Here is a 21,640-nt window from a genome sequence, read left to right as displayed (position 1 = left end):
CAATTGGTACCGTGGTGGGGACCGTGGAAGTTATTAGCTCGAAAGGGGTGGTGTTGAAAATCCAACGTGGGGCTTATGGAACAGTGACAGTAGACACCAGCGAGGACGTGTCTGTACAGTTGCCTGACGAAAACGCGGCGGGATGGACCGTTTACACGAGCAGATGTAAAGGCGTCGTAGTTCGGACATCCGATGGCAGCATGTACGCGGTACCGGACGATGCCGCGTTAGAGAGCGGGAGAACACCATGGCGATTGAAGAGTACATTGGTAGAGGACAAGTGGGTGACGGAGCAGTGCAATCTGTATGGCGATAGTCAGCCTAGAGACGTTCCTGCAGGGCGATAGATCATTTGGTCCAAAGCACATGGAACCTTTTTGCTGTTCTATGGTGGTCGGCTATTGTATGATGGCGTTCGGATAGCTTCAGAATAGAATCTGTATAGACGTGAGGCATGCTTGAATGGTTTACGACATGTATGGTTCAGGCTAGATACTATCCGCCATTCCCAAATCTGGTGCTTTTGCCGATATCTCCAAGTCTTGTTACCTACAAGCATCGCTGCTTGATTTTCACGTGCAGGCGGCTGTCAAATTCCATGTATCCAAAATTGGGTTAATGGACTTTTGGCTCTCAAGTCCGCGTCCGAATTGCCTTCTTTCCCACAGAGTTTGCCATCACAAACGCAGCCAAGATTCCAAGGGATTCGATTGCAAACACACAGCTACCGTCCTCTCCTTAAGGCTCCCTGGAGTTCAACACAGAGAAGACGAGCAAGTGCGGCTATCCTTTTTCACTGCCAAGGACGAGTGAAACCGCATTGAAGCCATTCGAGGTAAATGTCGGGTTTTCGGGGGCGGGGAATGGTTGGAAACCACAGCGTGGGACAACAGGGTGTCGGTGGACACAAGCCATGATGAACGTATGGTCTTGGACGATTCTATATACGACTTTTTTTCAATGGGTTGTCAGGCTGAGAAAGCATTCGTATTGTTACCTTTTACAGTCTAAACCTTTTGTCCGCCAGGGCTGACATGGACGCCATGGATGTCGATGATGGCTCTACTAGCCGTAATGACGGAAACGAAGCTGAGACGGAGGGCACGGCGAAGCTGCGGCGTTCAACTCGTACAAGGTCTGCTCGATCAGATATTTCCGCTGGGGCAGAAAACATGTCCCAAGAAACACCCAAGGCAAGAAAAGTGGCGAGCGTCAAGCGCACGCCCCAGAACAAAGGTATGCTTTAATACGGCCTAAGATATGACATGGTAGGCAAATTCACCATTGTACCTTGAATCAGCTGACGACCAGATCTTAAACCGAGAAAGCGAAGAGCCTGATGATGCAGAAGAGAACGTGGAACAGGAGGAAGGTGATGATGAATCCGGAGGAAGCGATGGCTCAGACGATGATGATGAAACATTTGGAAGAAGGCGAGGCAAGCCTCAGAGCGCAAAGAGTACACCCTCAAGACAGGCTACTAGGGGAGCAAGAGGACGCGGTAAAAACGTCACTGGAACCTCCGCTGCCCAAAAGAAACGGAAAATAACGAAAGATGCTGACGTCGAAGAAGGGTCGATGTTCGATATCGTAATGAATCATGCAAACGCCATGGAAGGCCAGATCTCTGATTGGGTGGCTGAGTATAATGAGGATAAAGTGCATGCTCTGATGGATCTGGTCAATTTTCTCATTCAGGTAAGGTTTTCTCTGCGTTGATCACAGCAAGGACCGATTCCTTACAATGTTTGGCGTATCTTAGTCTACCGGCTGTCCCGGGCGCATTGAAGCGTCCGTATTTGAAGACCAAGACAATATCACTGATCAATTGGAAGAACTCCAAAAGCAATTTGATGCGGTAAGCATTGTGTGGAGCGTCACTAGCAATTGATACCATCGATTTCACTTACTCTTAACCCATTTAGCAAACACATCAAGATTACCCTATCATAGCAAAGAGCCGGGGTCGAGGAGCAAACAAATTCCGAAAGAATTTTACTGACTTCTGGTCAAAATGGATGGCGCGCATCCGACACAATATCTTATTCGATGACAACGGCTGGTGTCTTGAAGCGCTGGTCGTTTGGCTAGTCGCGATGAGCTCTTCTGTCTTCCGTCCATTTCGTCACACGGCGACTACTGTCGCCTTGGTGCTCCTCACAGGACTGTGTGATATTGCTAAGCAAGTCCATAATGAATGGACGACGGCTAACCGACAGCTGAGTACAGAACAAAAAAAGAGTTCTTCTGGGCGTAAAAACCAGAAAGTGCAACAGTTGGAACAGCGAGTTGAGGCGCTTCATGATAAAAAGGTCAAACTGGAGACACAAATGAATGATTTGTTCGACAGGTAAGCGGCCTGGCACATACTCGGAATCTTCATATGTGGGAAGCGCTGATTGATATGTTAGCGTGTTTGTACATCGGTATCGAGATAGCGATCCCGTTATCCGAACGGAATGCATTCGAGAGCTTGGTCTGTGGATAATGAGATTCCCAGATATGTACCTTGATCCCCAATACCTTCGCTATCTGGGATGGATGTTGTCCGATAAGGTATGGCAACAATGGAACAATGCAAAATGCATTAATCAAAGTAAAAAATCTTACGTCCATTCAGAGTCCTACGGTACGTTTGGAGGCTCTTCGGTCGTTATGTCGGTTATATGCTGTGGAGGCAATGGCATCAGGGCTGCGAGCTTTTACAGAGCGATTTCGCCCGCGTATGTTGGAAATGGCACTCCGCGAGAAGGAAGTGGCCGTGCGAATTGAGGCAATTACAGCAGTGACACTCGTGGCATCCGCTGGACTATTGGAAGATGACGATCGTAATTCTGTCTTGCCTCTCATATTCGACGAAGATGCGAAAGTGCGGGGTTTACTCTCTAAATTGGCCGAAGATGTTTGGAAAGAAGAATATGTTGAACCGAAGAAGGATGAACTAAAGTCAGGTCGAATACGTCCCAATGTGACAGAAGCTCAAAATGGTTGGGCGGAAATCAAGGCCCTTTGTCAAATGCTGGTTCATCTTGCAAAAACTCTCGACGAGCAAACCCGTAAGCGTGATGCCGAGCGACGTGCAAAGCTTGCGACGGCGGCGCAAGATCAAGGTCAGAGCGAAGCCCAGACTCTAGGGGAAACTCAAACTCAGTCACTCTTCACTGCGGAATCTCAGAATGCGATGGATCTTGATGAAGATATAGACGATGAAGATGTTTCCGACGAGGCTCGAGACAAACAACAGCGAAGACGATGTGACCGGTTAGAGCTCTTTCAGTGGCTTTCCAAGGACGAGAAGCCCGTGGAGAGTGTCATTGGATTTGGAACAGTAGAAGCAGCGGTTTCCGCGCTGTGGGGTCATATCAGCGTCTTGAAAGATTGGCAGACCATGTGCAACTATCTCGCACATGATTTTACTGACGAAAACGAAGGGGCGTCGCAAGCGGTTTCCGCTGCCAACAGCTACAATCCGATTCGTCTCACAGATGAGGAAGAAACTTGTCTTCTCTATGTTGTGAATGCGGTCTTAGCACGCATTATTTCTGATGCACACAGTGCCGCAGATCATTCGAAGAAGAAGGGCACAGCGAAGCTAGAGGATGTGCGGATGGAGGTCAGCCGTGGTTTGATAACCCATTTGCCCAAATTATTGAAAAAATATGGTGGAGAATACACCGGAGCGGGCCAGAGACGTGTAGTCGAAGTCGTGATGATGGTCAGACATATCGACATTCGGATATACCTCGACATGCGGATGTTAAAGGTAATAAGCCGTTCGATTACTTTGATTGATGGTCTCCCGTTAACTGAACGATTGTTCAGGCTTACGACTCACTGTTTGATGATTTGAGGAAAGCGTTCCTCAAGCATTCTAGCGAGGACATTCTATCGGAATGCGCTCAAACATTTCGCTACTTGATGGGTAGGGAGAAGGTCGAGCCCAGCGTGTCGGCGTCCGGCCGCCAACAGCGGGCTACAAATTCCAACGCGGTGGAAGCAGATGACGCTTCAGTGGCAAGTTTGCACATCACCACGAAGCAGAAGGTCGAAGAGCTCGTGGAGGAGGTGATCGGCACCCAGGTCGCTACCAAACTGAGAGACATAGAGGAGAGCATCAAGAACGGTGTTGATGTCAATTTGGACACCTTATATGCGCTCCGTAATGCATTGCGGAGGCTTGGGCAGCTTTGGAATATGTTGGATTTGGGTGGATTGGGTGCGATAATCAAGGCTGATGATTTGCGGTGGAACGGGCTTTTCGAGCTGCTGAATGGCGTTTTGAACGCAAGCTTGACGATTGTGACCAATAGGGCAGAAACCCTTCGCGCTAATGAATCAGATCCCAACGGAAGCTTACCCTCGGATGAAGCTGCGAATGCTTTGGATGATATTATTCAAACAGCGTTGCATGTAATGTGTCTCGATGTGGCGTGGGAACTCAGGAAGGCTTTCACCACCGCCATCGAATCCACCGCAGAGTCAGAAGTGATCGATAATCACGAGGCCGTTCCTACCGAACCTGTAAATATATCACCGGAACAAGCGGAAACATTCTTGAAAGTGTTCAAAGAAAAATGCGATCGTCTTATGCCGATTGCGGAAGCCATCATAGTCGAAAACGAGCGGGAATGGATTCAGTTTCGAATTGGGATCAAACTGAGCGCGTTCAAAGTTTTGACCTACATGTACTTAATGCTGAATGGAGATGCGGCTGTCGTGTTCCCTGAGGTCGCGCGGCATCCTCCAGAAGATGTGCAGGACGGATCTGTGGATGTGCTCGTGAGAGTTGTTGATGCTTTATCCCTCGATATTGCTACCGACCGGAAAAAAGCCGGCGATGACGATATCCGTACACTGAATGCGGATCAAACGGAGGTAGCACGTCACGAAGTCGCTAAGTTGATAGCCGATCTTGGACGACTGATAGTGCATGGGCTTTACGACGGAAAGTATTCCGTGATGCTTTTGAAGTATGTGGGGGTGGGTGATGACGAGCGCTACATCCACGCCGTCGAAAATGGAAAGATTTTCGTTTCAATGTTTGGAACCATTTGGGATGGGTTAGCGGAGGAATGCGTAAAAGATGTTATTGGAATGCGAATCAAGGTTGCTGCCGAGGAGGTCATCGACGAAGAGAGTGATGAACCTATGCAAAATCGATTGAAATTGTTCAAGAGGGTCACTATAAAGGCTGCTGAGGTGGTGTTTGAGGGGCTGAAGCAGGTGAGCTCACCGCCGTACAGATTCCGTTGCAAGGTCAATGGCTAATGGATTTCCAACAAGTCTTGCGATATTTATTTCCGCTCCCACGTATCTGGCATCGATGCCGCTCTAAGTTTAGCAAAGATTCTTATTGACATCCTTAAAGCCTGGCCCGATATCGTTCAAACTTCGCCGAAGCTTCGAGTAGTGCATGGTCTCGTTGTCGAGACGCTACTTGACTTGCTGAAACGCGGGGGGGACGAAATGGTTCGGCGGGTAGAGGAATGGGCTGTCATTCATGGCGGCAGTGTGGGCGACGACGAGCTGCTGCTTCTTCGACCTCGGGACGTTCGTAAGACACTACATGAAATCAATGAAGGTTGGAGAGTTTGGGGTGCTGTTGGAGGCACTGTTCAGCAGATTGTGCACGAGCTTGGAACTTTGAAGCGGGGAAATGATATGAATGGAGACGATGAGATTATTGAAAGCGTTGAGGACGTGTGAGTATATCGGCTGTCTAGCCTGTCGATAATGCCAGCTGGTGCTTCATGGCCTTTCTATCAGGGTGGAACACATTTCTCAGCAGTTGCGTGCCAAAGGATTCAAGCCAGGCGAGTCGGATAAAGATTGGCAAGGTTACTGGGGTTTCGTCAAAGCCCTAGAGAAGGGTGACTCGTCGACGAAACGACGAGGTCGCAAGGCAAAGGCAGTTGTTAGTCGCGGTAGGTTTTCTGTATGTTTTATATCACCGCAGCACACTGAGCGCATATTTGCAATTGCAGAGGGAACCCCCGAGACTGCAACAGCTAAGCCTAGGCAAAAGCGTGCGTCAAAAGCCCACAAAGGTGACGAATTAGACAAAGACTCGGATGCGACGCCTAAAGCTAAAAAGGCGCCTCGTGGTCGACGCAAGAAAGCCAGGGAAGATGACGGTGAAGAAGACGAAGAAGAGGCGGTTACAGCTGCTCCTAGGCGCCGGTCGACTAGAGCTTCCACTAGTGCCAGGAAGACATCCTACAGGGAGATTGATGAAGAGGAAGACGAAGAAGGTGTGATACAAGATGATCAGGAAGAGGAGTTCGACGAAGCAGAAGAAGCCGACGTGCCGTTGATGACAACACCCGCTAAGGCGCCTGCTAAAGACGTGAATGCCACACCGCGAACAACTCCCAAAGCCACCTACAAGAAACGCCATACCCGTACGTCGGCTGGCAGCACGCGTAGCTCACGCGCAAATACTCCAGAGGAAGAAGACCAAGTGACTCCGAAAGCCAAACCACCACCCCGAAATCTCAAGAAGCCCATTCAGGGCTTGAGTAACGAGGAGGAAGATCGCTCCTCCCCTGAGCTACCACAGGCCATCGAGGGACGACAGACGCGGGGCCAAAAACGTGGACGGGTCGAACCGCCGCGAACACCTGCCCGTAATCAAAAGCGTGTGCAAAGATCTAGCGCTGATTCCGAGGGTCAAGTGCAAGATGAAACAAACAAAGAAAACGAAGGTGCGATTGAGTCTTTGCAAGAGAGAGCCATGAGTGATGATGGGTTTGTGAGTTCGCCTGAGATATTGGCGAAGAAGAGAGTTCGGGTTGCATAAACCTGCCATATTATATAAATGTGGACGTTATATTGCGCGTCTGTCTTTTTTTCACAATTACGAAATTGGGTAACATTTTGAAGGGCTGAGGTTGATGCTATCGCAATGTGACTTTCTGTTTTTTGATAGTGTAGACACGCCATTTGTTGTTTTGCTGTTTTTTGTTTTTGTTTTTTGCTGTATTTAATTCTTTTTACAAAGGAAGAGAAATGAATGTATATGGGGTACTATCACACGCCAGATATTTTTTTTTTTGCAGATGATGGCCGCAATTTAAAGACAAAGTCTCGTCAGCTGACAACTAATGCATCGAGAAAGATTCCTTCCATTCATGCCATAGAAATCAATAGAAATAGACAATGCTATCACTGTCGTCCTAAACTATCATCTAAACCCGTCTACAGTTTTGCTTTCGCATCTCCAGTACCATTCACATTGACGCACACCTGAGCCATGTCAGTCAGAACGGAGGCTAATGTTTCTATATACTTTCCACTGGAAGTGTCCTTGCACGAATTCTTACTCTCGACGCCGATTTTGATGATTTTGGATGCAATCATATAGTTCATACCGTATCCATCGGGGTACTGCATGCAACACACACAATTAGATTCAAGAGCATGCAAAAGATGGAGTTACAAGTTTGCGTACCACAGCGCCAAATCCTGTTCCCAAGATCCGATCACCAGGGAACAATCCACTTGTAGACAGCTGCCAGTAACTTGACTTGCCGTACGCAGGATCCTTGAAGATCTCTGCACTTTCACCATCTTTCATGCACATCCGTAGACCCAGGAGGTGTCTATCCACTCCGCGTCCTTGTCCCGCAATGGAAAGGTATTGAACATGAGACGTGCAGGCCTTTTGTAGCAGATTATATTTTTCTTGTGCCTGTGAAGATTAGTCTGTGAGTAATATCGACTTATTGATCGTCAATAACATTACACACATACCGAAACATTGCGCTGATCGAATGCTTCAACAAACGCTTTTGAGTCGGAAGACAGCGAGCGGCACGTCTCGGTGCGCCCATGAAGAAATTGTCGGGTACTGGCTGTCTCATACACAGCAGCGCACTTCCCGTGCAGGCGGTAAAACGTAAGCTGCAACGCCATTTGCATGTAGGCATCCGGGCTCACTTTAGCTGTCGTGTACTAAAGGTCAATTCATTGTGCGCAAGCCCAATACTGCCGACTAGTCACTAACCACTCTTCTTCATCAAATCTGATCCGTATCCCGAGTAATGCAAGATTCGTACATCGCTGTCGGCAATGGTCTTTTCAATAAAGACCTTTGCTTCTTTCAAACCCTCTGTGATCTTTGCGTCGATCTGCCATGTCAGCTGTCTCGGGTGTCTCATCACAGGGTTGGACTTGGCAGTTGGTGGATCACTGGCAGGCTCGCTGGAAATGATTATTCAGTTAAGCGTAAATAGATGAATTGGCACGACAGTAAGATTAAACACCCACTGTTGGACAAGGTAGTCGACCATCAATGCCGGGACCAAAGCGTCACAGGGAGAGTGCTGGATAGCAGGAGACGTTAAATGGAATCAAAACAATATCCATCTCGAGTTTACGACACTACCTCCCCGTTCACGCCAGTACGCCCATCGTTCATCATGCAAACCGAAATCGACTTGTCAAACCAGCGATTATGTCCATTCATGGCGTGGAAGGTGTTTTCTGGAGATAGGATCCGGCGATATGTCAGCAGCCAATCTCTGCGTGTCAAATGTACAAGAACTCACTTGCAAGGTACTCTACATGCAAAGGCAAACAGTAATCATCCAAGGAGACAGCGAAGAGCGCAGTCTCAATGGTTTTGAAGGATTCTCTGTTGACAGCACTCAAGTCTTCCAAATGCTTGTGCATCTACGGGAATCATTCCGTTGGTAAACTACAGCACGTTTCGTTTGCAATTGTCTTATTCACCTCGGCCCATTTGTCGCGATGTATGGCGGTAAATAAGCCTATTGGCGGTTGCATCTCTTTCGCTCGTGTAACGCTTTGCACAACAGTCTTCAGCTGTCTACAAGTCAGGGTCAACGCAATGCCCTGTCATTGGCAGTACAGGACCTTCACTCACTTTTCGATATCCCTGATCGACACCCGTTCGCCATTGTTTGCATCATAAACATCAACGGCATAAATTTGATCCCGAACCAGTACAACGATATGCTTGGCATGTGCTGGGTGAGACCCAACGTTGATGTCACATTCTGCTTTGGGCACTCGCGTAATACCAAAAATGTGACGGTACTGGTTCATGTCCTGAGGTCCAGCTCGGGTCATGTCGACGGGGAGGGTCTCGCTGTTACAAAACGCAAAAATTAATGGGCACTTGCGCTCACGATAGGTGAGATCGAGTTGAACCTACGTATCAAGCAAGTTTTTGTAATCCAACAGATTCGTAATGAGCCCAGCAGCCCTACGCAACTGGAAATCTGTGTATTGTCCATTCTTTCGCGCAGAGCTCTTCTCGGTTATTAGCTCTTTTGGAGTCTCCGGGTGATCTCTCCCCAACATATACCAGTTGGAGTTGACCATTAAACCTTCCCTCCACGAATGGTACGCTAGTCGCAACCACCATCTCTCCAACCACGAATTGGGCTCATTCTTGTCATGCTCAATCAATCGTTGTTGGAGAGTATGCCCCAACCCGCCTGGCTTGATGAATTCGCGAACTGCTGCCTCAGAGTGTGCGAATTCTTCCTCGGTGAGCACCGGACGCAGCGTTTGGAGATAGCGTTCAGCTGTTTCTTCCAAGGACGGGATGGGAAGACGCGGCAGCTTCGATTGGAGGCTGAACGTCCTAGGTGCAGGCCCTTTCTGAGCTGTTGCGGCCATCCTCTCTACAAATCTAGATGCAAAGATCGTGTTGAAGGATATCAGAGCTCGTTGAACCGCGGAACTGTCCGGAATGATCTCACGTGGTCGATGATCTTGGGTAAGCCCTCCGATCATCGTTTTCACTTGACAACGTTAGACCAATACCCCAATGACAAGCCGTCGGGGTAGCAGCTATGCAAATGGCTCATTGCCGTTAGAAAGGCCAAGGTGAGAATCCATACATTCGTGGCCGTTGATCTGTGGGGGCCTTGCGTCTTCAAAGCTCTCGGCCCAAGATAAATTATCCATCAACAGGCTCGACGCTCATCTATCTCTACGATTATCCTACTCTCTTTTTCGTAATAGCACTGTAAGCAGGAACATGATGGACAAACAAAGCATCGGCGGATATCCCCAAAAGGTCAGCGCCTTTTGCATTGGTTGTCAGATTCGATCACCTGCAAATGCGGTTCGAAGTGCAGCAATCCTGGTTCGTTCCAGACATCCGACGCGTCGCGCAGCTTCCGACGCCTCGTTTCCCACAAGCTTTGGAGATCTCCTGCAAGATGACAGTCATTTTCACCCTTCGGCTGGGTGACGACGGGTCTCCCGAAGAACGAAAGAAGGTAGGAATCAAGGGCGACCGTCTTGTATTCGCCATATATACTGTAGCTAGCTTTGGCGTTCAGATAAGAGCCTTTTGACTGGCTCCCCATTTGCTGACTCGACTTTGTCTTTGTCATGCGTCTAGTATGTGCGGTTACCTCCGCCTGTAGATAGTCAACCATATGTACTGCGTCTGATAATTACAGCTGGTTGTGTTGCGTCCCGAAAACCCACTCTTCACACGAATTATCCGGCTGCTGGGTGAGCTCGTTCTGGAGCCAGATAACTTCTCATGTTTGTTGAAGTGATCTAATTGAACAATCACCTCAACGTGGTGCATATCTTTAGGAGTACTTTTGAACGAAGTAAATTCCAGTCCGTCGAGTGAGTTACCCGTGCATTTGACCTTTACATCCTGCAGAACGGGTTTTTGAGCACTTTTCTGCATTCTGTCCCTGCAGCTTCCATAATGAAGGTCTGGCGGATTTTACAGTTGAGATTACGATACGCATTCCAGGAGTATTTGAGTACTATGTGGAGTATGACAACTGGCAGACAGGCCAACGAACACGTTCCAAAACACCAGGAGCGTTGGTGGTGGACCCACGGCTGTACCTTCCCAATACCGCCTTGAATGATCCTAAAATCAAATCACCGGAAAAAATCCTCCTACCCTTGGATGGCATATCCATTCTGACTGTTATTCCCAAATGGATGCCTACTCTTTCGCACTGGCCACCATACTTTTCGGCTTTTGCAGAGACTGGTTACAATATGGTCCATTTTGCTCCGATGAACGCACGAGGAACCTCCAATTCGCCATACAGCATATATGATCAACTCTCCATTTCGGATGACTGGTTCGATACAAAGTTGACAGAAAAGGAGAAAGAGGAGAGTTTACGGAATACTTTAGGAAAGATTCGGAAGGAAAATGGGATCCTTAGTGTCACAGATATAGTGTGGAACCATACAGCTTGCAATAGTAGCTGGTTACAAGAACATCCTGAAGCAGGTATTTTTTCTGTTGAACACTTGACCTGTCCTATGTGTTTAACCTGAACCTGCACTCCTCCCCGCAGGTTACAATCTGAAAACGTCACCGCATCTTCGGCCTGCATACGAGCTCGAGGAAGCGCTACTTCAGTTCTCAGATGATCTGGTCCAAAAGTATGGAAAACCGGCGGCCATACATACTGAAGAGGATTTGCAACGAGTTCTTGATGTTGTCAAATCCAAGGTTATACCTCGGGTGAAGCTATGGGAATTTTATATTGTGGATGCTCAACTAGCTGTAGCCGAATTACGAAAAGTGCTCTCATCCCAGGGACGTTCTCCTGACCAGAATCGGTACTCATCCCGGAACCTCGGCATTTTGTCACTCCAAGGACAAGCCCAACTTTTGTCCCACGATTGTCTAGTGGATGCAAAAGACGGCAGTCGATACGCAAAGACAATCGACAGTGAATTGGCTGCAGAGTTCATCCATAAATTAGCAGTGGACCTGCACCTTGAGGATTTGGAAGCACAAATATCACGATACGAAGCTATCCTGAATGAGATCAACCTTCCGTTGTACCAGGAGCACGATGCGGACGTGGCTGCTATCATAGAAAATATCACAAACCGTGCAAGGTATCTCCGGATAGACCCCCATGGACCAAAACTTGGCGCAATTTCGAGAGAGTAGGTGCAGCTGCATCTGGCAGGGGGACGGGAACTGTACTCGATCTGACATTTGTGCGTTCTTTAGGAAGCCTCTCGTTGATACCTATTTCACGAGGTTGCCTCGCAATGAACTAACAAGATCCCGACATGTAGACGAACTTGTATTAGCAAACAACGGCTGGATCTGGAATGCCGACCCTTTGGTTAACTTTGCAGCCGCAGACTCGAAATCCTACCTGCGACGAGAAGTAATTGCTTGGAGTGATTGTGTAAAGCTTCGTTACGGGGACAAGCCAGTACGAACATGCGTGTATTTGTTTTGGGAACATTTCCCGGGTCCTTATCCTTGAGTGTCACGTTAACCTTATATCTCAATTTGCTACAGGAAGATAACCCTTGGCTTTGGGAGCACCAGATTGCTTATACGCAAAAAATGGCTCGTCTCTTTGACGGCTTACGTATTGATAATTGCCATTCAACCCCACTACATGTGGCGTCGGCGCTTTTGGATGCCGGTCGAAGAGTTAACCCAGACTTATACGTGTTTGCGGAGTTGTTCACTGGATCAGAGGAGAAGGATATCATGTTTGTTTCTAAACTGGGCATCAACTCGCTTATTCGAGAGGCCATGAATGCCTGGGATCCACATGAGCTGAGTCGCCTGGTTCATCGATATGGTGGACAGCCCGTCGGTATGAGAATGATCAGCCTTGTGTTTGTTGTATTTTGGTGCTTATCCAAGTCTGTCTATGCAGGATCGTTAACATTTCCCCCAGAAAACTTTCCGCTAGACATTCTTGGACATGATTTGAACTCTAACGTATTTTCATCAAGCGCCGAGGAGGAAGAGATCTTGGTTGATGTGAAGGGTTCGGTACCTCATGCGCTCTTCATGGACTGGTAAGCTACTGCAAGGTATGATGCGTCAGCTGCTTGAGCACTTACTTATCGTATTTAGTACTCATGACAATGAAACGCCGCATCAAAAGCGGACTGCAGCGGATACGCTACCAAATGCTGCAATCGTCGCAATGTCAAGCTGTGCGGTTGGCAGTGTGATGGGATATGACGAGATTGTTCCGGAACTGCTGAATCTTGTTACAGAATCACGAAAATATCGAGTCCCTGATTTCAACGACGGTATTTTACCAGGTGCGTGGCGTGAATAGTCTAACGTGAGACTTCATCTGGCTTCATTTGACATGCCATTCCTATAAAAGCGAAATCAGTACTGTATAACGTCCATCTAAAGATGGCGAGAGAAGGGTATTCTGAAATCCACGTCCACCAAGAACACGATGTGAGTGCAGGCCCCCCTCTGAAATCCCCAAGTCTTTACTAACATAACTTAGTTCATTTCCATCCATCGCCTGCATCCCATCACGCACGAAGGATACCTGCTTATTGCCCGGACAGCTTTCCATCATCACCATAGCGAAGACGGTATGGTTCCTCATCTCGTAACTCGTACAATCTTGGAAGTCATAATAATCTTGTGCACGAATCTAGTGCATTCGCCCATTTTTCTGCGTAACCAGGTTGTACATGTCATGGAATCTGGCACTCTCACTGTTCACGGGGCAACGTCAGACGTACATACTCCAACACACTGGGAAAATGAGCCTCATGATCCGGGTAACGCCGATGGTCTGCTTCCGCTTCAATCACCGACTGCCATGTACCACACGTTCGATATTCCGGCACCTGGTTTTCGTCAGGTAGTAGGGACTATATCAGGTCTGCCATCAACGTTGACGTTCTCAACCACGGTTACTACAAAATCCTATGCGAGAGAGGAGGCTATCGGTGCTGATGGTGATATGCAAACAGTAATTACCGTCGACAAAGACACGTTCAGACCTGGATCCATCGTACTCTACCGGACATCAGTAGTCGGAAATGGAAAGGACGAGCCTCGGGTAACTGAGGGCATGACCATATCAGTATCGTCAAGAACATTGTCGCTATCTCCTGGTGTGTTTGCAAGTCTCTGGAGCATGCTGGGAATGGACCGCACCAACGAAGGCATTGAGGTTATGGTGAAACTGGGTTGGGATGTGCTTGGATCAGGACATCTCTGGTATGGCGATAAGAAGACGAAGTGGCCACCCGGTTTGTGGGAAGCTGTGGAGGGCTTAGATATGCTCGACATCAACGTTGCACTCTATCGCTCTGCTGCTGAGGAGGAGGACACGACGGGTGAGTAAAATCTATCACATGTTCCGGGTATTGAACTAACTTGAGATATCTAAGGCGACAGCGTCTATGACGTCCCTGGATATGGACGCTTATCATACTGTGGTCTTCAAGGGTTCGTTTCAGCTTTACAACCAGTTGCGCGAAATAATGATCTGGGTCATCCCGTATTTGGAAACTTGCGCAGCGGCCCATGGATGGCAGACTACATTGTGGCCCGTTTGAAAAGGTACTCTTTGACGTACCATAAACGTAGCGACTACCGTACTAACTTCTACCTCACAGGCATTTGCAAATGTACCCTACTCTCAAAGCCCTTCAAATATGGCTATCGGACCGATTGGCGCTGGTTAAAAAGCTATCACCCTCCTTCTCCCCCAAATATTTCACTTTCGTAGTTTGCTCAGCCTATCAGGCTTTGCGGTATCGCGCGCTAACGATGGATGCATCACGTCTCCAAATGTGTCAAGTAGCTGGCAACCGAAAGTCATCCTTGGAAGCCTTCAACAATGCATGTTCAATGATGACCTTCCAACTGTACGGTCGCGTCTTGTCAACTGGACTGGTTCCACCCCAATACCCATTGGGTCTTGTTGCTCCAGATACCGGTCCTCCTGACGCTCAGAAGAAGAAGAATCCGTCACTAGCGGCGGGATTGCCCCACTTCGCAACCCAATACATGCGGTGCTGGGGTCGCGACATCTTCATATCGCTAAGAGGCATGTTTTTGCGACCTGGACATTACCACGCAGCTCGAGCCCATTTGATAGCATTTGGATCGACATTACGGCATGGATTGATACCTAACCTTCTCGATCAAGGCATTATGCCGCGGTACAATGCTCGCGATGCTGCTTGGTGGTGGTTATATAGTGTTGCAGAATACTGTAGACTGTCGCCTGAAGGATATGCTTTTCTAGGTGTGGAGGTCGCACGGCGTTTTACTCCGCGGCGAAGATATAGAAATCCTGACTATCTAGCCGTCGCGGACGAAGATGATGATGGACAAGGTGACACTTATTGTCCATATGATGATCCATCCAGAGCATTTGTCCACCGAAGCACAATAGCTCAATTATGCCATGAATTGCTGGAACGGCATGCACGCGGCATCAAGTTCCGTGAATGGAACGCTGGGGCGAATCTCGATCACGCCATGCGAAGCGAAGGATTTGATGTAGAGGCGCGAGTGGACTGGCAAATGGATGGATTGGTAGTGGGTGGCAATAGATGGAACTGTGGGACTTGGATGGACAAAATGGGTGATTCCGAAAAGGCCGGAACAAAGGGTGTCCCAGCAACACCGCGGGACGGCGCCGCCGTTGAAATTTGCGGACTAGCAAAAGCGGCATTGAAATGGGTTGTGGAAGATGTCCTCGGCAAGGGACTTGGGAAGAAGTGGTGGACGTGGGAAGGTGTTTTGATCACAGGTCGGTCGCCATGCAATGGAATCAACATCGTAAATCTTGCCTGACCGAGCTACCGCATGTGCGTTTCCATCAGATGGCAATGGTCATGACAAGTTGGTAACCTATCAAGTTTGGAATACGTTGCTTCAGTCCTCTTTCGAAAGGCACTTTTACGTACCCACCGGTAGGTAACCTGTAAAGAAGGGTTCAAAAGTGCGACGGTCTTCACACTGACTTGTCGTAGATCCAAATCAAGATCCGGAATACAATATCGACAAACCTAATCTTGTACATCGACGTGGGATATACAGAGACACGGTTGGAAGTATGCGAGACTTTATGGGATTCCAGCTGCGCCCAAACTTCTGTATTGCCATGGTTGTGGTAAGTAGTCGGCTTTTTGAGCCACAAAGATACTTTACGCTTGTTGTGCTCTGACAATTGATCCTTTTTAGGCTCCGGAATTGTTTAATCCGGATCATGCCCGCCAGGCACTAGATGTTGTCAAGGAGCAGCTTGTGGGTCCATTGGGTATGCACGATGTTGTCATTCAAAGTATGAGTACACCGACCGATGATCTGATAATTCGATTTACATAGGGATCAAGACGCTGGACCCACGCGATTGGGCGTACCGCGGGGTGTACGACAACGCGAATGACGGTACAGATGCCACGGTTGCTCATGGTTTCAACTATCATCAGGGTCCGGTGAGTACATGTATCAGAGAACGGCCGGATGAGGATTGCGCACTCATGGGTGCATTTCAGGAATGGGTGTATCCGTTAGGATTCTTCCTTCGTGCGTATCTGTACTTCCATACCAAAGCACCTGGACATGATCCAAGCAAGGTGGGCTGTCGATATCAAGAGGGCACTCTTGACTTCATTAGTGCTCAAGGTGTTGCTATTTAGGTCGACTCTGTGTACGCCTATATTCAGCGTGTACTCCTCCGCCACAAGCATCACATCCTCGACAGTACGCAAAGCCCATATGCGGGACTACCCGAGCTGACCAACGAAAATGGTGGATTCTGCGGAGGAAGTTGTCCTACGCAGGCCTGGAGTGGAGCTGTGATGATAGAGTTGGTGGCCGATCTTTTGGCCGCCGCGAAGCTGCCAGCAGTAGCTGGTTGAGGTTATTTAGTACATCCTAGATCGCACCCACATGAACATTATGGATATACTAGACTGCAGTCCTGTCGCGGCGTTTGAAAACATGACATCATTTGATTTATGTACAGAGCTTGAGCCGATAATAAATACATAGCTAACTCCTCCTTTCAACTCCCCACTCATCACCTTCTGATAACATAACCACGTCACGCCAATAACAGTGCATGGAGTGCCCGGTTGCAATCGTTTGTCAGGCAACGACAAACTGTACCTAGTCATGAGATAGATCATCCTCCTCACTACCCAATGCGTCAGCATCACCATCGATATCTTGAGACAGAGTTTAGAAGAGGCAGCCAGTGAGTGCAGAGAATCAGGACAAGAGCAAATGCCATTCATTTTGCATTGACCAGAATATGATCCGCAACATATACTTACCAATGAAGTCCTCTACAAGCGGTATAGTAGGCATCGTTTTATTCGCAAACATACCAATTAGGGACGGTGACACATCGGGTGATGTCTCACGAATTGGTGAGGAAGATCTTAATGGGGACGAGTTGACCGGCTCACGCGTTGGCTAGACGAGAGACAAGAAATAAGGGAATTTGTAGCTCCCAAGAATCGCATGAACGGTGCCTTACCACTGAAATGCGGCCAGGGAAGTCCGTTGCAGCTATACAGAAAGAAGAGTCACTATAGAGCGAGCCTAGTCGTAAGCAAAAAACGAGTAGCGCCTTCATACATAATTTCATTCTCTTTCCAAGTGATTTTCTCAAAGGTGATTCTTTGCGTTTGACGCCTCTTTTCTCGCCGTTCACGGTACCCGATTCGGTGTCGGAATCCGCCCCAAACGGGGATGCCGACGCACGCTCAGTACCCGGTCTACGAGAGCAGACGCGCCGCAAGCAAAGTTAATTGGAGTCATTTGATGAGATCTGAAGCCGCCATCATCATCATACCTTCGGCTAGACGACCGCGAGTTGGTACGACCTCCAAAGCCAAGGCATTTCTCTAGATGGGGAGCATATCGCTGCGCAGGGTACCAGTTATTGCACTTATAACATTTGAATTTGTCCGTGACCGCATTCTTATCCCCCAAAGGGAGTCCATATATGTCACTACCAGGACCAGGGGAAGCTGCGGAGGATTAAAAAATGGATAGTCAGAAAGGGTCTCGTCGGGTAAAATGGGATGCTGTCAAAATCCAGAGAACAAAAGCCCGTCGTACCATATGCAAGACATCTGTAGATCAGCATTGTAATGTGTACATCAGAACTTGGCTGCAGGGAAAATCGTTGTAATATCTTGAGGATGAATATCAACTTGCCTTGTGTGACATACTTGGCAAACTGCCTTCTTTCTCGTTTCTTCCCTGTGTATCTCAAAAGCAAGCTCCTGAACACATTCGGAGAGGAGATCTTCGAATGCCAGACGGCCCTAATATTCGGCAAATATTTGTCCAAAGAAGTCAGATACTCGAAGGGACAGATTCACCGACGTCAAATCCGAAGGGTCAACCGTGCCCAAATTATTCACTCATATATATGGGATGGTCAAAATATAGCCCATCTCTCCAACTTGGCCATTCCCGGAGCGAAAGCTCGGCAACATAGTTAATGTGTAGGAATAAGGGTGTATCAATTACCAGATTATTTCGTTCATCCTCTGACAGACTAGAAAAGATTTTTGAAGTTGGATCCTCGGACATGGTGTCGTTGGGCTTATGGCTAAGCGAAGATAAACAAAGGAAGACAACTTTAGGAAAGTATAGATGGAAGCCGTACAACTCAAGACAAGGTACAAAAAGGGCCTGGTGAGGCTTATAACTGACAGCAATGCATTTTTGGGTGATTGGGAGGCCTCTATGCCACCAAACATGCCCATTTGACTTTTGCGCCCTTTGCAAATATTCGAACCCAAACTTCTAAAGTGCCAAGGTCTAGAGATCCCCATCCTGAATTTGACGCAGTCCACTTACTCAGAAATGCTGTCCACGCTTGCCCGTCGCAACGAGTCTTTCTCCGAGCTTCCCTTTACGTCCCAGTGCAGGTTTATACTGCCATTCTCCCAGAAAGTTGCTGTGGCCATCCCTGCCGCGTTTATCTCAACTGTCGTTCGAATGGAAGTTACCAAACCGCACCCTTGGCCACGAGAACCACGTCAAGCCCTTTATAAAGCCAGTAATGTGTGTAGTTAAGCCTGCACTAGGACCTGTTGGTAGTGGAGATGGCCCGTTTTTGTCAAGTTCGGGATGTCGGAAGTTGCTGGTCGCATTGTCGCTTGCGTACACGTGACCAAGCTGGTGAAACGCGGCTGGCGTCAGCATAAACAATACTTTTTATCCCGATAATTTTAATGGATAGGCCCACCAAGAGACCAAATGATGTACATTCTAAAAGGAGAAGGTGAAAAGGGTGCTCCCCAACAATCTCTTGTACCAATTCAAGCTCCGAACAACGGTTGAGCCTGATCAAACCACCACGTCCGTACGGTCCGATCATCAGAACAGCTGGCAAACAAGCTCTGTCGCGAATTCCATGCAGCACTGTAGACTATGCCTTGATGGCCGCGAAGAGTTTGAAGGATGTCGCCTTTAGCAGCGTCCCATATATATACAATACCGTCCTGCAATAACGAAATTCAGCATTTTTTACGTTTTATAAGCGGTTGACTAAGGATTACCGCACCTCAGAACCGCCCACCACTAGGGCATCGCCGGCAAATCCAGCCCTCACAAAGTTCTTGGACGTGTTTTGGTGGCCCTTAAACTTTCGTATCGGTCGAAGCTGGAGCATCCGACAGAATAATATTAACATTCTCAACATTGAAACCGAGTCGTGGTTTGCCTACCATGCGGACATCCCATAACCTATTTGAGTTATCCTTTGAACTACTTAGCAATAGGGTGCCGTTTGAACTCATCTCCACAGAGGTAACCTCTCCCAGGTGGGACGTAATAGTTCTAATGCATAGACCTGGAAAAGATGCCAGTTTTACACCAGGAATCGGACAGGTAGCGCCCAGCGGAAAGGATTACGCATATTCTCCTACCTGATACTATGTCCCAAAATTTGATCGTATTGTCCTTTGATCCACTGATGATTAGGTTCCCAACAGGACTAAATATTGTTTGAGACACCGAGAGCTGGTGCCCGGCAAATGTCTTCACTACGGCACCGCGTTCAATGTCGTACAATCTGACAATCTTATCGTAACCGCCCGTAGCAATGTGTCGACCAGCAGGATGGAATTTGACGGAATAAACATCCCCGCTACCCTCTTCAAATGTGGATAAACATTGGGTCTTGTTCTGCTTCACGTCCCAAAGTCTTACGGTCCCATCTCCAGATGCACTGGCAAGCGTCGACCCAGTCTTACTCGATGCTACGTCCCAAATACGTGACGTATGTCCTTCGAGAACTGCTTGGCATTCTCCAGTTTCTGTATCCCACACTCGACAAGTATTGTCACTTGAGCCAGATACAATAGACAAGCCCTCCTCGCCAATGAACTCGACGCACTTGACGTTTCCTTTGTGTCCACTAAATATACTTCGTACGGCATTCGGGATAATGAGGGAATGGTAATCCTCCAATAGCGTTGTCACGCGCGGAGCTATACGTGGATGGTATCGTGATGACTCAATCTGATAGGCAACGGCTTGTCGTAGCATAGTGAGTAAGCGTTCCGGAGGAACGTAAACAGAGCCTGCTCAAGAAAGACAGATCTATCAATGATGGCCGATATCGAGCAACGGGCTTCACTCCACACCTTCACGGTCGGTAGCTTCAAAATCCACCATGTTCTGAAAGTGCTCCGCGAGCTTCTCTCTATAGAGACAGGTAAGTACACAGGAGTCTGACGCAGTGACAACTTGACCATCACAACGGTACCTTGCAGAACCTATTCCTTCCCAGTTTTTAAATGACGGGGCGTCGTGTACCGACTTTCCAGTGAGTAAATAGCAAAGATCCTTGAATTCATTCGGGGTTGTTTGCAAATGCTCAAGTGGCTTTAGCCGTTTGTTGAGGTGAGTGAATGCCTATTCATATGGAATCAGATACCAGGCGCCAGCATTTCGGGTTTTTTACTGTAGCATCGCACCTTTTGTATCTCCCGATACTCGATGTATTCCAGATATTGCTGCTTATAAGCAGCGTACAAAAAGCTCTTGTGATTCTTCATTAGGGTCTTTGTACAGAGTCTGTCAACTTCTGCCCAATCGCCGTCTAATAGGTTAGAGAGGACAGCACCCAATCAATAACATAAATGAGATGAAAGTTGAACCAATAAATGCACCCACCATCAGCAAAAGCACCCACCCAGCACTGCTTTACGCATTCTTCTAATATCAGATTGGCGTTCTTCACGTTCATATGATTTGACGTTGGCTTCATCCAGTACCGTCATTTTGGAGGCATGATAACCTTCATCATGAAGGTATTGTACAATCATCCGAATGATATCCTTGGAAACCCCAGGTGAGTCTCAGATGCTCCTTTATGCACTGCCACTCCTGATATTTACGGACTGCTTACTTCTCTGATACGCTCTTCCTGCGCATTGAAAATCCCTTCAGTTGGTCGTATAGAATGTTCGTGGGCACCAATATGAACTTGATTGGCGGCAATGGTAAGCAAGCTGTTTCAGAAAAATGAAAAGACTTAACCACTCGCACTTCCGACAAGTAGAGTTACAAACTTCCAACCTACCTTCTTCGACGTTGATCCAATGGAGTTTGCGAACGTTCAGGAGGTTGTGCCTCCGTCTCGCCAGATGCATCACAACTCTCGTTCTCAGCCAATGGTCTAGGGGTAGAAGTAGAAGAATCCTTTCTCCCCAACACCACGCTCTCCTCAATATTTGCTACTTCTGGTTGTGTTCCAACGGGTGTGGTCACCGCAACAGAGGAAGCGAGAACCGATGACTTCAAGAGTGAATGAGAATCACTCTCTCGCTGTGGTGTCGAGTTATAAAGTTCTGACATGCCAGATTTTCCACAGCAGCTGCGCTT

At 48.0% G+C, this 21,640-nt stretch overlaps 5 protein-coding genes across 5 annotated transcripts; 2 read left to right on the top strand and 3 right to left on the bottom strand.

Moving 5' to 3' along the window:
* Nucleotides 1–681: 681 nt before the first annotated feature.
* SPPG_04684 (uncharacterized protein) lies at nt 682–7,039 on the top strand. The gene is made up of 11 exons (XM_016752916.1): nt 682–835; nt 1,007–1,236; nt 1,301–1,698; nt 1,763–1,858; nt 1,926–2,350; nt 2,412–2,556; nt 2,621–3,763; nt 3,823–5,223; nt 5,284–5,702; nt 5,767–5,924; nt 5,985–7,039. Exons 2-11 carry the CDS (start codon nt 1,035–1,037, stop codon nt 6,797–6,799), a joined length of 5,202 nt encoding a protein of 1,733 aa, XP_016608399.1. The 5' UTR covers nt 682–835; nt 1,007–1,034; the 3' UTR covers nt 6,800–7,039.
* On the bottom strand, nt 6,974–10,034 carry SPPG_04683 (uncharacterized protein). Its single transcript, XM_016752915.1, has 10 exons — nt 9,179–10,034; nt 8,888–9,112; nt 8,734–8,830; nt 8,550–8,673; nt 8,387–8,484; nt 8,269–8,324; nt 8,006–8,202; nt 7,753–7,943; nt 7,451–7,690; nt 6,974–7,386 (listed from the first exon to the last, which is right to left on the bottom strand). The coding sequence occupies exons 1-10, from the start codon at nt 9,763–9,765 to the stop codon at nt 7,198–7,200; spliced, it is 2,004 nt and encodes a 667-aa protein (XP_016608398.1). The 5' UTR covers nt 9,766–10,034; the 3' UTR covers nt 6,974–7,197.
* Nucleotides 10,035–10,078: 44 nt separating this feature from the next.
* SPPG_04682 (glycogen debranching enzyme) lies at nt 10,079–16,794 on the top strand. Its single transcript, XM_016752914.1, has 20 exons — nt 10,079–10,256; nt 10,382–10,497; nt 10,585–10,620; nt 10,698–11,251; nt 11,319–11,922; nt 11,990–12,200; nt 12,290–12,596; nt 12,660–12,804; nt 12,863–13,056; nt 13,125–13,204; nt 13,257–13,347; nt 13,414–14,103; nt 14,158–14,329; nt 14,386–15,530; nt 15,604–15,693; nt 15,754–15,893; nt 15,965–16,040; nt 16,109–16,218; nt 16,279–16,359; nt 16,423–16,794. Exons 1-20 carry the CDS (start codon nt 10,095–10,097, stop codon nt 16,642–16,644), a joined length of 5,226 nt encoding a protein of 1,741 aa, XP_016608397.1. The 5' UTR covers nt 10,079–10,094; the 3' UTR covers nt 16,645–16,794.
* Nucleotides 16,795–16,894: 100 nt separating this feature from the next.
* Nucleotides 16,895–18,334, bottom strand: SPPG_04681 (uncharacterized protein; the record flags this gene model as incomplete). The annotated part of the gene is made up of 8 exons (XM_016752913.1): nt 16,895–16,953; nt 17,062–17,203; nt 17,268–17,299; nt 17,369–17,508; nt 17,586–17,763; nt 17,855–17,868; nt 17,954–18,063; nt 18,272–18,334. The coding sequence occupies 8 exons, from the start codon at nt 18,332–18,334 to the stop codon at nt 16,895–16,897; spliced, it is 738 nt and encodes a 245-aa protein (XP_016608396.1).
* Nucleotides 18,335–19,068: 734 nt separating this feature from the next.
* SPPG_04680 (uncharacterized protein) lies at nt 19,069–21,613 on the bottom strand (the record flags this gene model as incomplete). The annotated part of the gene is made up of 10 exons (XM_016752912.1): nt 19,069–19,251; nt 19,314–19,412; nt 19,477–19,601; nt 19,678–20,334; nt 20,398–20,456; nt 20,520–20,668; nt 20,731–20,855; nt 20,949–21,093; nt 21,165–21,267; nt 21,339–21,613. 10 exons carry the CDS (start codon nt 21,611–21,613, stop codon nt 19,069–19,071), a joined length of 1,920 nt encoding a protein of 639 aa, XP_016608395.1.
* Between the last annotated feature and the right edge of the window lie 27 nt (nt 21,614–21,640).

This window comes from Spizellomyces punctatus (assembly GCF_000182565.1).
Source record: "Spizellomyces punctatus DAOM BR117 chromosome Unknown supercont1.7, whole genome shotgun sequence".
NCBI classification, from domain to species: Eukaryota; Fungi; Chytridiomycota; class Chytridiomycetes; order Spizellomycetales; family Spizellomycetaceae; genus Spizellomyces; species Spizellomyces punctatus.
This window is presented reverse-complemented; position numbering and strand designations above follow the sequence as displayed.

Bases quoted from the DNA above. Each gene is read 5' to 3' on its own strand.
- SPPG_04684 (XM_016752916.1), top strand. From the start codon at position 1,035: ATGGACGCCATGGATGTCGATGATGGCTCTACTAGCCGTAATGACGGA. The intron at 1,699-1,762 runs GTAAGGTTTTCT...GGCGTATCTTAG, and splicing joins TGGTCAATTTTCTCATTCAG to TCTACCGGCTGTCCCGGGCG. The intron at 2,557-2,620 runs GTATGGCAACAA...ACGTCCATTCAG, and splicing joins GATGGATGTTGTCCGATAAG to AGTCCTACGGTACGTTTGGA.
- SPPG_04683 (XM_016752915.1), bottom strand. From the start codon at position 9,765: ATGATCGGAGGGCTTACCCAAGATCATCGACCACGTGAGATCATTCCG. The intron at 8,203-8,268 runs GTGGGTGTTTAA...AATCATTTCCAG, and splicing joins GTCGACTACCTTGTCCAACA to CGAGCCTGCCAGTGATCCAC. The intron at 7,387-7,450 runs GTACGCAAACTT...TGTTGCATGCAG, and splicing joins GAACAGGATTTGGCGCTGTG to TACCCCGATGGATACGGTAT.
- SPPG_04682 (XM_016752914.1), top strand. From the start codon at position 10,095: ATGCGGTTCGAAGTGCAGCAATCCTGGTTCGTTCCAGACATCCGACGC. The intron at 13,057-13,124 runs GTGCGTGGCGTG...TTCCTATAAAAG, and splicing joins CAACGACGGTATTTTACCAG to CGAAATCAGTACTGTATAAC. The intron at 14,104-14,157 runs GTGAGTAAAATC...GAGATATCTAAG, and splicing joins TGAGGAGGAGGACACGACGG to GCGACAGCGTCTATGACGTC.